Raw genomic sequence first — 14994 nt, 5'->3', positions numbered from 1 at the left:
TGATGAAAAACTGGATCGACTAGGCTTATACTCAATGGAATTTAGAAGATTGAGGGGGGATCTTATTGAAACGTATAAAATCCTAAAGGGATTGGACAGACTAGATGCAGGAAGGTTGTTCCCAATGTTGGGGAAGTCCAGAACGAGGGGTCACAGTTTGAGGATAAAGGGGAAACCTTTTAGGACCGAGATGAGGAAAAACTTCTTCACACAGAGATTAGTGAATCTGTGGAATCTCTGCCACAGGAAACAGTTGAGGCCAGTTCATTGCCTATATTTAAGAGGGAGTTAGATATGGCCCTTGTGGCTAAAAGGAGCAGGGGGTATAGAGGGAAGGCAGGTACGGGGTTCTGAGTTGGATGATCAGCCATGATCATACTGAATGGTGGTGCAGGCTCAAAGGGCCGAATGGCCTACTCCTGTACCTATTTTCTATGTTTCTATGTGTTCAACCGATCCCAGCCATTTCTGCACACCGTTTTTCTGAATGATTCTAAGACATGCTGGGAAGCAAAGGGAGGGCTTAAACCCTTTGTTATAAAGCAGCAACATAACCTCTTTATACTTGGCATGTTCAGCCATAACCTCCGGTGTATAATCTTCCATGAATCTGATCATCTTCCTGTTGTATTCAATCATTCCTACTTGACTGGTATGATGGATTAAAAGCTCCTTAGTATGAAATACATGAAAACGTAAAATAACCGACCTAGGTTGCTCTCCCGACTTTGGTTTCGGGGCCAGTGACCAGTGGGTGTGGTCCAACTTAGGCAGAGACGGCAATAAATCAGGGAATAGCTGCTGCAGAAAGCTTGCAAAGAACTCCGTGGGGTGGGCACCTTCAATTGATTCTTCAAGACCCAGAATACGTAGGTTGTTACTTCCGCTTCTGCTTTCCAGGTTGGTAATCTTCTTTGTTAATTTTTCGTTAGATAATAATTTTTTGCAGAGCTTACTCATGTCTTCTAAGTCCACTTCCAGTATCGACAAAGTTTCTTTATTCTCTTTAATTCACTTATCATGTTCAATTAGAGTTTGTTGAATAATGTCCAACTTGGCGTTAAGATGTTGAAATTCTTCAGAAAGTTCTGTTCTTTGCTTTTTAAGGAAATCTCCAATTGATTCCAAAGTGGTTGGAGAATCATCTTTTTCTTTTGCAGAGGCTTTAGTCTTTCTCAAAGACATAATAGAGCAATATTGAGATTTATAATAAGGTTTCAAAAAATTGGTAGGAAACAAAAAGATAGATAAGGTAGGAGTAATTTCAAAAAGATGTTACCCCATTGGCTACCAGCAGGGCTCTCAGAAGGATTCCTGACACAATATGTGGACAAGCCAACCAGAAGACAGACATTCTGGATCTAGTACTAGATAGGCATTGAATCTGGTCAGGTGACATTTCTCGGTGGGTGTACTTTTGGAGACTGAATACAACCTTGCTTTGCACAAGGAGGGGAGCTAATAGTATGAAAGAGTTTTTAATTGGGGGAGGGGGAATTATGATGCTATTAGGCAAGAACCTGGGAGCATAACTTGGGAATAGAGGTTCACAGAGAGATGCACATCGGAAATATGGAGTTCAGTTAGGGAGCACCTGCATTGATTTTGGATAGATTTGTCCAATTGAGATAAGGGAAGAATGGTAAGCTGATGTGGGATAATTTAGTCATGAGGAAGAAGGAAGGTTTAGGAAGCAAAGAGCAGACTGGGCTCTTGAGACAAAATTGCTCAAGCTGTGCCAGGTTAGTTGTGGAGTGGTGGTGGACAGCATTCTTGAGGTCTTGCCAGTGATATTTGATCAGGTTAAGGTCAGGACTCTGACTGGGCCACTCAAGGACATCAGTTTTCTTCATTTGAAGCCACTCCATGATTACTCTGTAAGTTAACTTTGGGTCATTGTCCTGAAAGTCAAATTTCTGGAAGAGGATATCAAGTTTTTATCCAAGATCTCTCTGAATTTAGCAGCATTCATCTTGCCATCAATTCTGATCAGTTTTCCAGCCCCTGATGTTGAAAAGCATCCCCATAACATCCACCATACCTTACAGTAGAGACAGTGTTAGTTCAAGAGCCACAAGTAAAGTTGTAGCTCTATAAAACTCTGGTTGGACCACCCTTGGAATATTATGTTCAGTTCTGATCGCTTCATTATAGAATCATAGAAGCTTTAGAGAAGGTGTAGAGGAAATTTACTCGAATGCTACCTGGATTAGAGAGCATGTCTTATAAGGAAAGGTTGAGTAAGCTGATGCTTTTCTCCTTGGAGTGAAGGAGAATGAGAGGTGACTTGATAGAGATGCATAAGATGATAAAGAGACATAAAATAAATAGGGTGAACAACCAGTGCATCTTTTCTAAGGCAGCAGTGGCTAGTACGAAAGCATATGTTTAAGGTAACTGGAGGAAAGTATGGGAGTATGTTGGGTAGATCTTTTACACAGAGAATGGTAAGTGCATAGAATGCTGTGTGGTGGGAGGAGGTGGTTATAGAGTTAGATACATTAGGAAGATTTAAGGGATTTTTGGATAAGTACATGGGTGAAAGAAAAATGGAGGGCAGTGTGGAAGAGGATTAGAATAATCTTGGAGGAGGTTAAAAGATTGACACGACATCATGGGTCGAAATACTTGTGCTGTGCTGTGATCAGTTAGGTCTTGGTATTTCAGACTTAGTGAGTAAAGTACATTTTGGAATAGATTTTATCACGTGTCTTACTGAAATGTAAAGAAAATGGAAGTTTTATGCCATATTCACTATATTTGCTTTTGGGAAAAGGGATTTTTGTTTCAGTCCAGTATTTTCAACAGATCTGGAAAGCTTTCTGCAAATAACCAGTCTGAGTAAATTTTACAAAACTGTAAGATGGCACTGGTTTTTGTGTGACAACAATTAATGCCAGTAACTTAGTCTGTGAAAACCCCAACAGATCTAACTTGATGTCTATAACTGAGGTTCCGATTTACCGCCTAAGGTATAGAATATCTTCATTGGGCACACAGGTTTGTAACCTCAATCCTGACATGTATTCTAATGGATTTTAATAGATCTGAAAAGACTAAAATGTAGGACGAATTAAATATTTTCTAACAAATGCTAAAATCTTGATTTTAAAAATGCAGAGACCTGGTGATTTTGATTATTCTAACTAACAAGATAGATCACCTGAAGTGTGATTCTAATATCCTGTATGGTGAATGGGTGGCAGAGGAGTACCTGAAATGGGAGGTTGCTTGGCAGTTTTGAGCTGGATACGATACTTGATGTGCAAGTGATGATTTGGTGTTCGGGAGGGGAGAGAATATGGAACATAGAAATCTACAGCACAATACAGGCCCTTCGGCCCATAATGTTGTGCGGACCATGTAACCTACTCTAGAAACTGCCTAGAATTTCCCTACCACATAGCCCTTTATTTTTTCTAAGCACAATGTACCTATCTAAGAATTTCTTAAAAGACCCTATTGTAGCTACCTCTACCACTATCACTGGCAGTGCATTCCACACACGCACCACTCTGTGAAAAAATTACCTCTGATATCCCCCTTATACCTACTTCCAAGCACTTTAAAACTATGCCCCCTCATGTTAGCCTTTTCAGCCCTGGGAAGAAGCCTCTGGCTATCCACATGATCATTGCCTCTTATCATCTTATACACCTTTATCAGGTCACCTGTCATCCTCCATTGCTCCAAGGAGAAAAGGCCAAGCTCACTCAACCTATTCTCATATAGTATGCTCTCCAATCCAGCAACATCTGGAAGAAGAGTTTGACTGTGGGTTGTAGTGGTGATGAGTACAAAACAGAACTAAGTGTGCAAAAGTTCTAGTGTCCTCAGGTTAAGATATTTTTGAGTAGATGTTTTTTAAATAATACTAAAGTTAACCTCACTGGTATTGTGATGTCCTAATTCACATGAGCCATCTGTGCTCCATGCATACATCGTTGAAAATTGCATAACTAACTCTTTAAGTATGTATTCAGTATCATTGGTAACTAACTTATAAAGAACTAAGAAGAAAAAAATCAGTGATTATCATTCTGAATTACTTTTTATTGAAACACACATCAAAGTTGCTGGTGAACGCAGCAGGCCAGGCAGCATCTGTAGGAAGAGATGCAGTCGACGTTTCAGGCCAAGACCCTTCGTCAGGACTAACTGAAGGAAGAGTGAGTAAGGGATTTGAAAGTTGGAGGGGGAGGGGATCATTTTGGATCTCCCCCTCCCCCTCCAACTTTCAAATCCCTTACTCATTCTTCCTTCAGTTAGTCCTGACGAAGGATCTCAGCCTGAAACGTCGACTGCACCTCTTCCTAGAGATGCTGCCTGGCCTGCTGCGTTCACCAGCAATTTTTATGTGTTGCTTGAATTTCCAGCATCGGCAGAATTCCTGTTGTTTACTTTTTATTGAAATTGAATTACATAATGACCAGATAGTTGCTTTTCTCATTTGAAAGAAAATTTGAAGCAGTCTAATTAATTAAGCATGATAAATGGAATCTTAATTTCTGTGGGCCAGATCAAAGATTTCGAGATATAGGTAGATGGCAAAATCTATACCAATTTGGGTGTCTTCCAAAATTCTTGAGAAAGATGTTAACAAACCAATACACCTTAGCCATTAAACCAAGCAAAGCCTCTCTGACTAAGTTGTTTAACTATGTTAATACCAGTCCTTCGGAGCCTCCAAATAAATAAGATTGTGCTTGCTCTTTCATGTAAGAATTTCTTTTGATTCTTTGTTCCATAGTATGGAAAACTTGTGGATCTCTGTCATCCTATCCACAAGAAGTACCAGATAGCTGTCACCAAAGTTTTTGGAAGATACATTAATGCTATTGTGGTTGCTACTGAGAAAACAGCCAGAGATTGTATTAAGTATTTGAAAGAGGAACGAGCTGAGCCAGAGACTTTCTTGGCATTAGATTACCTTGAAGTAAGTTTAAAAATATCACATTTTGGAATAATAGAATGATTTCTGATGTTGCTATTGCACTTTTTATTTTTCCAGTAAGTGCTAGAGCGGTATTGAGATTAAAATAAAAACAAGCTTGTTGCCATTTTCTTGTTCAAGTCTTTGTAGCTACTTTAATAAAAGGAGGAGAAGTGAAATGTAGAGCAGGAACATATGCCTAACATTTTGCAGCTTGCATATTTGTTGTTATCTAAATCTCCTGTTCACATATTAAACTAAAACTTCTTTATAGTTTTTCCCCGTAGTCACCCTGGTTTTACCCTGTCAGAGACATCATTCGCCTTCCTCTTTCCTGCAGCTATTGAGCTTCCATTCTCTTGTCACGTACCCCGTGACGGGAATAAAGAACCAGCAGAGATGCAAAACACCTTGGAGTCCAGTATTGCTATTAACTAATAATATTTATTAGTAACTACACAATACAGTAATATAAATGTAGATAAATCAAACAGGTTAGCAATGATTTTATATATATATCAGTAAGTGTGAAAATATATGTATGAAAAACCAAGCTTCTTTAAGTCTAGGGGTAAAAAGATACAGTCTTACGATGATAAGTAAAGTTTAGTTCAGTTCATGGTATTTAGTTGAGTAGTGATGGAGAGAGAGAGAGGGAGAGATTTGAGTCTTCAGCTGAGCTGACACCGTCAATCTTCTCGTTGTCCTCCGAAATCCTTTAAAAGTCACCGACTGTGACTTTAACAAGGGGGACCGGTTTTCTGTGGTGGAGCTATCCCCCAGGCGAGGGTGGACACATGGACAACTCCCCACCAGTCAACCCTTTTTCCTCGTTCCACTGCAAGAGTGATTGGATCAATCCACCTGATCGATCCTCCAAAACCCACTTTTTCTGCGGGCACAACAATGTTCATTCAGTGTCCAGATCATGTGTCTAAGGTCTGTATCATCTGACCTCCTATTTTATCTTCCCGTACTGAGCATCAACTGTCATTCAAATAATCCCTCCTTCCTTTGTCTGTGAAGAAATGCAAGCAGGCAAACTGTCCTTGAACAAATATCAGCAGCCTGCCTTCGGTCACCATAGCAACTTCCGAGCTGCTCGGTGCTGTCTCCAACTCCAAACTCCGTAGAAATCCAACGTTACTTCCAGTGCCTTAGAGTGACAGTCCAACCATTCATCTTCGTCTCTCTCTCTCTTTTACAAACAAGCTGTTAAATCCATATCTCTCTCTCTCTCTCTCTTTTTCATTCTTTTCAAAAGCACAGTTAATAGGGATACTTCAGGATCCCCTCACACTCTCCATCCCAGTTCTGATGAAGCTCCTTCTGCCTGAAACACTTAACTTTTATTCCTATTCTCACCAGATGTCACTTGACCTGCTTGTATTTACAGGATTATCTGTTTTTACTGATTTACAGAATCTATCTCCTTTTGGATTTTCATTGTTAGCTTCTTTGATTCAAGAAAGCCATCACATTAGCTCTAAATAAGTGAGAAAATGATTATTCAGTGCAGATTAAAATAACATAATATCATTATGGCCCTAATTACTATTTTACACTCATTACATAATAATAAACAACCAGTGTTCTTTATGAGAATCTCCAGATACAGCTCTGGAGCTAACAATTTATGATCTTTTGGACAACACAATAAGCATAAAGTGATCTTCCTGTGCTTTGCTGCCACTTTCCTTCCATATTCCCACCTCATCAGCTCTTCCTGCAGTGTATAGTTGATGGACAGACAATTAGATGATTTGCCTTCGTTTTCAAACAACAGACTGCCTGTTGCTTCCTAGGTGCTAAGACTTGACTTAAAATAAATCTGCTCTCTCACAGGTGATGTCAGGCAGGCCTTGCATTCACTTTGCCCAGTGGTTTTCCAACAGACGTTAAAGATGGACATCATCCCCAGTGTATTACACCTCATACTAGATTGTTACAACGTTGATGTTGGTTGTTGTGTTGGAATAAATTTCCTTGTAGAGGAAAAGTAGATTGATGGAAGTAGTCAATTTAAGTTCTTAAAACAATCTTATTGCAGGTAAAACCAATCAATGAACAGTTGCGTGAAATTAAAGGAGCTAAAATGATGATTGATGTAGTTCAGTGTGTATCACCACAGCTGAAGAAAGTGGTACAGTTTGTTTGTGGCAATGGACTAGTATGTGAAAATCTGAAAGAAGCCAGACAGATTGCATTTGAAGGACCAGAAAGACTTAAGGTAGGAAAATGATGTTTATCAAATTATATATGTTGTGGATTAGTTATACTCAAATCATGAGTATCACATCTTTGATGGTGAGGCCTCTGTTGGTCAGGGTTGACCATGGATGTTACAACCTAGCTGTCTAGATAGGCAAGCCAGGGTAGTACAATATGGAGAGCAAGCTGTTGCCCATGTAGCAAGCTCCTTCTTTCCATGCATCTGATGTACCCAAAGGAACAGCAAAGACCGATACACATAAAGGTTGTTGGTGAACACAGCAGGCCAGGCAGCATCTCTAGGAAGAGGTATAGTCGATGTTTCGGGCCGAGACCCTTCGTCGGGACTAACTGAAAGAAGAGCTAGTAGGAGATTTGAAAGGGGGAGGGGGAGATCCGAAATGATAGGAGAAGACAGGAGGGGGCGGGATAGAGCCAAGAGCTGGACAGTTGATTGGCAAAAGGGACTGATACAGTTTGGCACGAGCAGCGCCACAGGAGTTGCCAGTCGTCGTTGAACTCAATGTAGGACTGCTGTAGGGACTCCAGCTCCGGATTTTTCTCCTTGGGATTTACTCCCAGAGCCTTCCCCATGAGTAGGTATAGCCACAAAGCAGCAGAGGTTTGAGGTCAGAGTTTTCCTTCTCCTAGATGAGCTGTTAACCATGCAGACAAGCCCCATCTGCCTAAAGCAACTGATTTTAAGGTGCCAGTAGCCTGCCTTTGCATCTTCTCGTGTCAATAGAAATGGTTCTGCTAGGCTTGGTAGCTAAGCCACATGTTGAGGCCAGGAGTTGGACTTGGTAGTGAGAAGCTATTTGAGTCATATGCCATTGGGAGCATTTAATAGGTAGTGGGAGGTTGTTCCTCACTACCACTCCCAGCTATAACAACCTTAAGGATCATATCTTTACATTGTAAAGTATATCGTTCTCTTTTTTTCCCCATTGTAAATATCGGTAGTTTATATACTTGATGATGGATTGACCTTTAAAATGTGTTTGATATTTACATGCTTATGTTTAAAGATCATCTTAAAAACACGTTGTTTAGATTTGTGTTGTAAAGTGATGTAGTTATTAACTGTGAGGAAATTCTACCCAGATACAAAGTAGAACCGCAACATCAACACAGTATATTAATTAGTCTGACTTTTTTTTCAAAATAAGTGTACTTTCACTCTTCTATAACATAGACAGTGGCATTGGATGGAACACTCTTCTTAAAGTCTGGTGTTATCTCTGGGGGATCCTGTGATCTAAAGTTTAAAGCTAGGTGCTGGGATGAGAAGGGGATCAGTCAGCTGAAAGAAACCAAGGATAAGCTGAAAAGTGAGCTCCGGGTGAGTTAAGTCTGTTTTTAAATTTTTGCACGAGATCCATTTTTATTTTCATAGAATAAGAGGTTAATGACAAAATTGGTGGTTATATCTCTTAATTTGCAGGACCTAATAAAAGTAAACAGGAAAGAAGCTGAATTAAGGCAGTTGCAGGCTCAAATCAAGGGTGTAGAGACCAGGATGAGATATTCCTTGAGTGATCTGGAGCAAACTAAGAAAAAGCAATTGGCTAATCGTCAAATGGTAAGAATAGGTTAAAATTACAGAATTATATTTGGGAAAAGCTTTCTTAAGTGGGAAGATCCTAAAGTTCTCATCTCGTCCTTTCATGCCTTTCAATTATTTCTGAAATGAATCTGAAGTTTTTCTCTCTGTGACATCTGGATAAAGACCACATCTAAAATTTCTTCATGGACTCAAATTACCTTTTACTGATTGGAACATGGGTATTCTAGTACTCCTGCAATTTAATTAATAAACTGTCTTTCTGACTTGTTTGAAATTGTCAAGCATTCTCGAGGTTTCTTTTCAGTGACTATAGTCAGAAGTGGAGCTATTGTGTCTGTATAACTACATATCAAACAAGTAAAAGCACACACGCCGCAGATGGCTTTGACTGGTGTATTCACTTTACAGAGAGAGAGCAATGCACATGGGTAGACAACAGATCAGTGTGCGTAGATAAGTTTTCAGTCCATACACTGTGCTGAAGGGAGCTATTGCGCTAAAAGAATAGATCCATACATTACACTTGCCCTCCCTTTAGGTTGATGTAACATAAAACTGTACATATAACAAAACATTCAATTTCCCTCTAACAAATCATATTCAAATAAACATGCCTTCACAATAACAGTCCATAACTAACTTCAGTATACTAAAGATCCGGTCGTTTGGGTGACACTCTGTTTCTTTCAGGATAGGATCTTTGGCATCAGGTCTTGTCAAAGATAACTTTTTCTTTTACAGGTGTCACATTGCTGTTAGTGACATGATCATCATTGAAGAGGCTGTAATGTGTTCATCTTGTTGAATGCAGTCGATTTGGGTGTATCCTTCAGCTGAGTGTACAGTATCTGGTCTACATGATGTCTCCATGTATGAGCTCCAACACCCTCTGTGTACATATATGGTCTGGTTGTTGTAGCTATCCAACCCTACTTGTCTTTTCGGTAATCACATGCTAGGACTTCCTGTCCAACCTCAAAGCTCCTTGCTGATTCACTTGGCAACTAGCTGAACTGTTTATTCTGCACTTCCCTCTGTAGATCTGGTTTCAGGAGGTCTATGCAAGATAGCAGTTTCCTGCTCGTGAACAGCATTGCAGGTGTTGGAGTTTTCATCGCATGAACAGAGTTCAGATACACAAAAAGAAAGTTGTCCACCTTGTGCTGAAGTGAAATGTCCTCCTTGTTTATAGCTTTAATGGACTTCCTGAAGGTCTAGATAAATCTTTCAGCTAACCTATTCGTTGCTGGGTGGTGAGGAGCTGACTTGAAATGTTTGATGCCATTTTTCTTCATGAATAGTCTGAGCTCTTCTCACGTGTATCGTGGTCCATTGTCAATCACAGTTTGTTCAGATAAGACACTTCTGGTGAAGATAGTCCCCAGAGTGGAAACAGTCTTTTCTGATGTGGTCAACTTCATTGGTATGATCTCCAGCCATTTCGAATGAGCATCCACCAGCAATCAGAAAATGGAGTCAATGAGGAATTGGGGGGAAACCCTCCACTGGTTTGAACCATACCTGACACAAAGATGGTTGTGGTTGGAGGTCAATCATCTCATCCTCAGGACATCATTGCAGGAGTTCCTCAGGGAAGTGTCCTAGGACCAACCATCTTCAGCTGCTTCATCAATGACCTTCCTTCCATCATAAGGTCAGAAGTGTGTATGTTTGCAGATGACTGCACAATGTTTTGCACCGTTCATGACTCCTCAGATAGTGAAGCAGTTCATACCCAAATGCAGCAGGACCTGGACAATATCCAGGCTTGAGGTGGCAAGTGACATTGGAGCCACGCAAGTGCTAGGCAGTGACCATTTCCAACAAGAGAGGCTCTAACCATCATCCCTTGACATTCAGTAGCATCACCATCACTGAATCCCCTATTATCAACATCCTGGGGGTTACCATTGACAGGAAACTGAACTGGTCTGACCATATAAACACAGTGGCTACCAGAGCAGGTCAAAGGCTAGGAATCCTGCAGTGTGTAACTCACCTCCTGACTCCCCAAAGCCTCTCCACCATCTACAAGGCGCAGGTCAGGAGTGTAATGCAATATTAGCCACTCGCCTAGATGAATGCAGCTCTATCAACATTCAAGCTTGACATCATCCAGTACAAAGCAGCCCAGTTAATTGGTACCCCCCTCCACAAGCATCCATTCCCTCCACCATCGACGAACAGTAAATACTATCTACAAGACGCACTGCAACAACACACCAAAGTTTCTAAGGCAGCACTTCCCAGACCCACAACCACTACCATTTAGAAGGACGAGAAGAGCAGATACCTGGGAACATCACCACTTGGAAATCCCCTTCCAAGTCACTCGCCATCCTGACTTTGAAACATATCGCCATTCCTTCATTGTCGCTGGGTCAAAATCTTGGAATTCCCTTCCAAACAGCACTGTGGGTGTACCTACACCTCAGGGACTGCAGTGGTTCAAGAAGGCAGCTCATCACCACCTTCTCAAGAGCAAATAAGGACGGACAATAAATGCTGGCTAATGCATAGATAAATAAATAAATTGGTGCAGCACTGCAGCAATGTTTGGGCGAAACCTGTGGTGGTAGTTTACCAGGCCCAAAAATGACGTGAGTTGTGACACATTTTGGGTACCTACAGCACTGCTTCAATCTTGTTACTTATGTAAGCCCTGCTTGTCAGTGGCATGTTCACAATATGAGAATTCATTCCTGAAAAGCTCTTACTTCTTTCTCTCATTGCATGCAGACCAGATTCACTCAGCCTAGTAAGCACTTTACCAAGGTTCTGGAGGTGCTCTTCATCATTCTTGCCAGTCACAGTGATGTCACCAAGGTAGCATTGGGTTCTTGGGATATCATGGAGCACTTGATCCATTGCTGTTTGCCAAATTGCTGTAGTTGATATGATGCCAAAGATGCAATGATTATACTGGAATAGTCCTTTGTGAGTACCTTCCTATTTGACTCCTTAATCTCCATTTGCAGATAGGTTTATGTCAATCTTTGAAAATCTCTCCTTGTCTGCCAAATGCCTTCTATTTGTGGGAGGGGGTACTGCACAATATACAGCATGGAGTTGATACTCACTTTGAAGCCCCTGCATATCCAAACAGCTCCAGCCTTCCCTTTCCTGATCACCAGAACGATGGGCATGGCCCAATCATTCCATTCAACCTTGAAGAGAATGCCAGATGCCTCCAAGCTCTGCATTTTGGCATCTACTTTAGAACGTAGTGCGTAAGGCACTGGACACGCTTTACAGAATCTTGGTGATGCTGCTTCATTCAATTCTGGCCTTCATGCCTTTGAGTTTACCAACACCCTTCTCAAACAATTTCTCATTAGCATTAAGCAGCTGTGAAAGCCTCTGGTTAGAGCTCCTATTTGGGCTGCAGTTGCTTGTTGATGACACATTGAGAGCTTTGTGTGCCATTTTAATTAGATTTTTCTCAACCATTTTTTCTCTGAAAAATGCTGGCTCTCCACTTTTGAATACGTAAAGCTCTAACTGCTGTGTTTGGCCTCCATACGTCACATTCACTTTCAGTTGGTCTTTGGGAGATACTTCTTCGTCGGTGTAGGTTTTTAGCGTCACTGAGGTCTTTTCTAATGGTAGTTTAGATAGCAGCCTGTTGTAGTCAGCCTCTGAAATTATAGACAAAACTGACCCTGCATCCAGCTCCATTTTCAGTTTTATACCAGACACATTTATTGTGATCCATATAAATCTGTGATCTGCTTCAGTAATAGTATGCAGTTCCATGCATGACACCTCATCTTTGTCAGACTCTGTGTTGTCTGGTTTTGTTTCCCATTTAGTCACTTTATGCATTGGTTTAGTTCTATGTTTGAAACTTTTCATTCTGTGTGGTTTTTCTCTTTGGTTGTGCTTCTTGTCTGACTTGCATACTCTCTATATGACCTTGTCTATTACACTTTCTGCAAACTTTTTCTTTGAACCAACAGTCATTTGCATTATGGAAGAATTTACCACACCGATAACATTTTTGGATTTCGCACCATTCAAGGACATATTGTGTGTTTCACATTCTGAACGCTTTCTGTAGTTCTACCACATGCTTTGCTACAATCTCTAATGATATTGCAGTGGTCAAGGCCCATTCTAAGATTAGGTCACTTTTTGACAGTAGCCTCTTTTGAGTACTTTGACTATGCATTTCACATACAAGCTTGTCCCTTAATGCATCAGGAAGTCCATCTCTAAAGTCACAGTATTGGGAAAGATTGCGCAGTTCTGCAATGTATTCAGCAACACTTCCATCCTTTGTTTCCTTTGTTAAATCTAAATCTCTTAGCTATTACTAGTGGTTTGGGGCTCAAGTGATTTTGTAAAATTGTAACAATTTCGTCGAACTTCTTGGTTGCTGGCTTTTCAGGAGTTACTAGGTTGCGTAGAAGCCTGTACATTTTAGTACCCATTAAGGAAGAAGCGTGGTAACTTTCTTTTCACCATCCACGTCATTCATATTGCAGTACAATTCAACCCTCTTGATATATGATTCCTAGTCCTCATTAGCACTATCAGATTCATCAATTTTCCCAATTAAGGCCATCATCACGTTATTTTCACTTTAACTTTGCTAGTTGTGCGTCTTTCACTATGTACCATACAGTTACCCACATGTCCCTTTGTTAGGATCCATGACCATCTTCTCCGTACAGATGTCCCCTGCTTTTCAAACGTTTGCTTTACGAAACCTCACTGTTACGAAAGATCTACATTAGTTACCTATTTTCGCTAACAGAAGGAGCTTTCACTGTTACGAAAAAAGGCAGCACGCAAAAGTAAGGCAGCGCGCACCCCGAGCAGCCGCTCCTCCCCGGATTCGGAACCGCATTCTAGCTGGCATTGCTTAAACACCTGCCTGTGAGCAGCCGTTAGCAAGATGAGTTCTAAGGTATCGGAAAAACTTAAAAGAGCTCGTAAGGGTGTTACTCTTAGCGTAAAACTAGACATAATTAAGTGTTTCGATCGTGGTGAACGAAGTAAGGACAAGTAAGTTAGTCCTGACGAAGGGTCTCGGCCTGAAACGTCGACTGCACCTCTTCCTACAAATGCTGCCTGGCCTGCTGCGTTCACCAGCAACTTTGATGTATGTTGCTTGAATTTCCAGCATCTGCAGAATTCCTGTTGTTTGAAGTAAGGACAAGGTGAGTTTGGCTTGTGGAAGTTGACCAAGATGATATCGAAGAGGTTTTGGCATCCCATGACCAAGAACTGATAGTTGAAGAGTTGATGCAATTGGAAGAGAAAAGGATAACAATTGAAACCGAATGCAGTAGCGAACGAACCAAAAGTGAAGTTGCCTGGGAACTGAACATGAAGCAACTGCGTGAGATTTTCGCTGCAATTATTGCAGAAAAGTACGACTTTAGTTTTGAAAGGGTACGTCAGTCTAGGGCATACTTGTAGAATGGTTTGAGTGCTTACAAAGAACTGTATGATAGAAAAATGCACGAGGCGAGGCTAAGCAGTCAAGCATACTGTCGTTTTTCAAGCCTTTCACATCAGCCACAGCAGATGACGAACTTCGACATCGAGGCAGGCAGAGATAGAAGAAGATGACCTGCCTGCCCTGATGGAAATAAGACAACGATGAGATGACACCCCAGTGTCCCACCACCCCAACCCCCGGGCCGCGGACAGTTAAGGTGATTGACCACGGTCATTAATTTGTAATGTGAATAGCAGAAGCAGACCAAATGAAAAAGAGGTATAGTGTGAAGTAGTGGTCGCCAACTGGTCGATCTTTGAGACTTTCCCAGTAGATCCCAGAAAAAAAAGAAAAAGAAATACACAAATACATTATGCCTGATAAACATTTCGATGCAAAAGCAAATTTTACCCCTAGAGCGCATATGTGAGTCATTTTTAACCCACACTTAGTTGCTTTCCTTGGTTATTGTGTTTCTCTTTTTCCACTGCCCAGCGTCATGCGTTACATGTGTGCTGATATCATGTGACTGTTGCCGCTGTCTTCTCAAATTTCCATGGAGCATGAGGGAGCCTCATTTATCTTAAACATAAACGAACAAACAGGCAAGCTGTCCAATGGTGAAAGTAAACAACGTGTGGGTAAAATCACTTATGCGCTCATGACTTAACTAAAATTTGATCAACTTTAATCGGTTTTGACTCTATTATGCTGCTATTTATATTACGTCAGTTATGCAAAAGTTTGATCAGTTGTACTGCTCTTTCTTTTGAATTTTTTTGCCTTTGATAGCGTGAATTCATGTTTAGCATTTCCGATAGTGTGCTAGTAATT

The 14994-nt window shown here is 40.9% G+C and overlaps 2 protein-coding genes across 2 annotated transcripts in view; one reads left to right on the top strand and one right to left on the bottom strand.

Annotated features, from left to right (window-relative positions):
• The window catches only part of LOC140203287 (structural maintenance of chromosomes protein 1B-like), a 112793-nt gene that overhangs the window by 32274 nt on the left and 65525 nt on the right, over nt 1-14994 (top strand). The window contains exons 10-13 of the mRNA XM_072269301.1: nt 4751-4936; nt 6984-7163; nt 8340-8486; nt 8589-8726. Of these exons, the coding sequence (XP_072125402.1) occupies nt 4751-4936; nt 6984-7163; nt 8340-8486; nt 8589-8726 (651 nt within the window). The remainder of the gene's footprint in view (nt 1-4750; nt 4937-6983; nt 7164-8339; nt 8487-8588; nt 8727-14994) is intronic.
• The window catches only part of LOC140203358 (RIB43A-like with coiled-coils protein 2), a 77584-nt gene that overhangs the window by 62141 nt on the left and 449 nt on the right, over nt 1-14994 (bottom strand). The gene's annotated exons all lie outside the window — the stretch shown is intronic.

The sequence above is a fragment of the Mobula birostris genome, chromosome 9 (assembly GCF_030028105.1).
Source record: "Mobula birostris isolate sMobBir1 chromosome 9, sMobBir1.hap1, whole genome shotgun sequence".
NCBI lineage: Eukaryota > Metazoa > Chordata > Chondrichthyes > Myliobatiformes > Myliobatidae > Mobula > Mobula birostris.
Note: the sequence above shows the minus strand (reverse complement) of the source record. Positions and strands in the feature narration are given on the sequence as shown.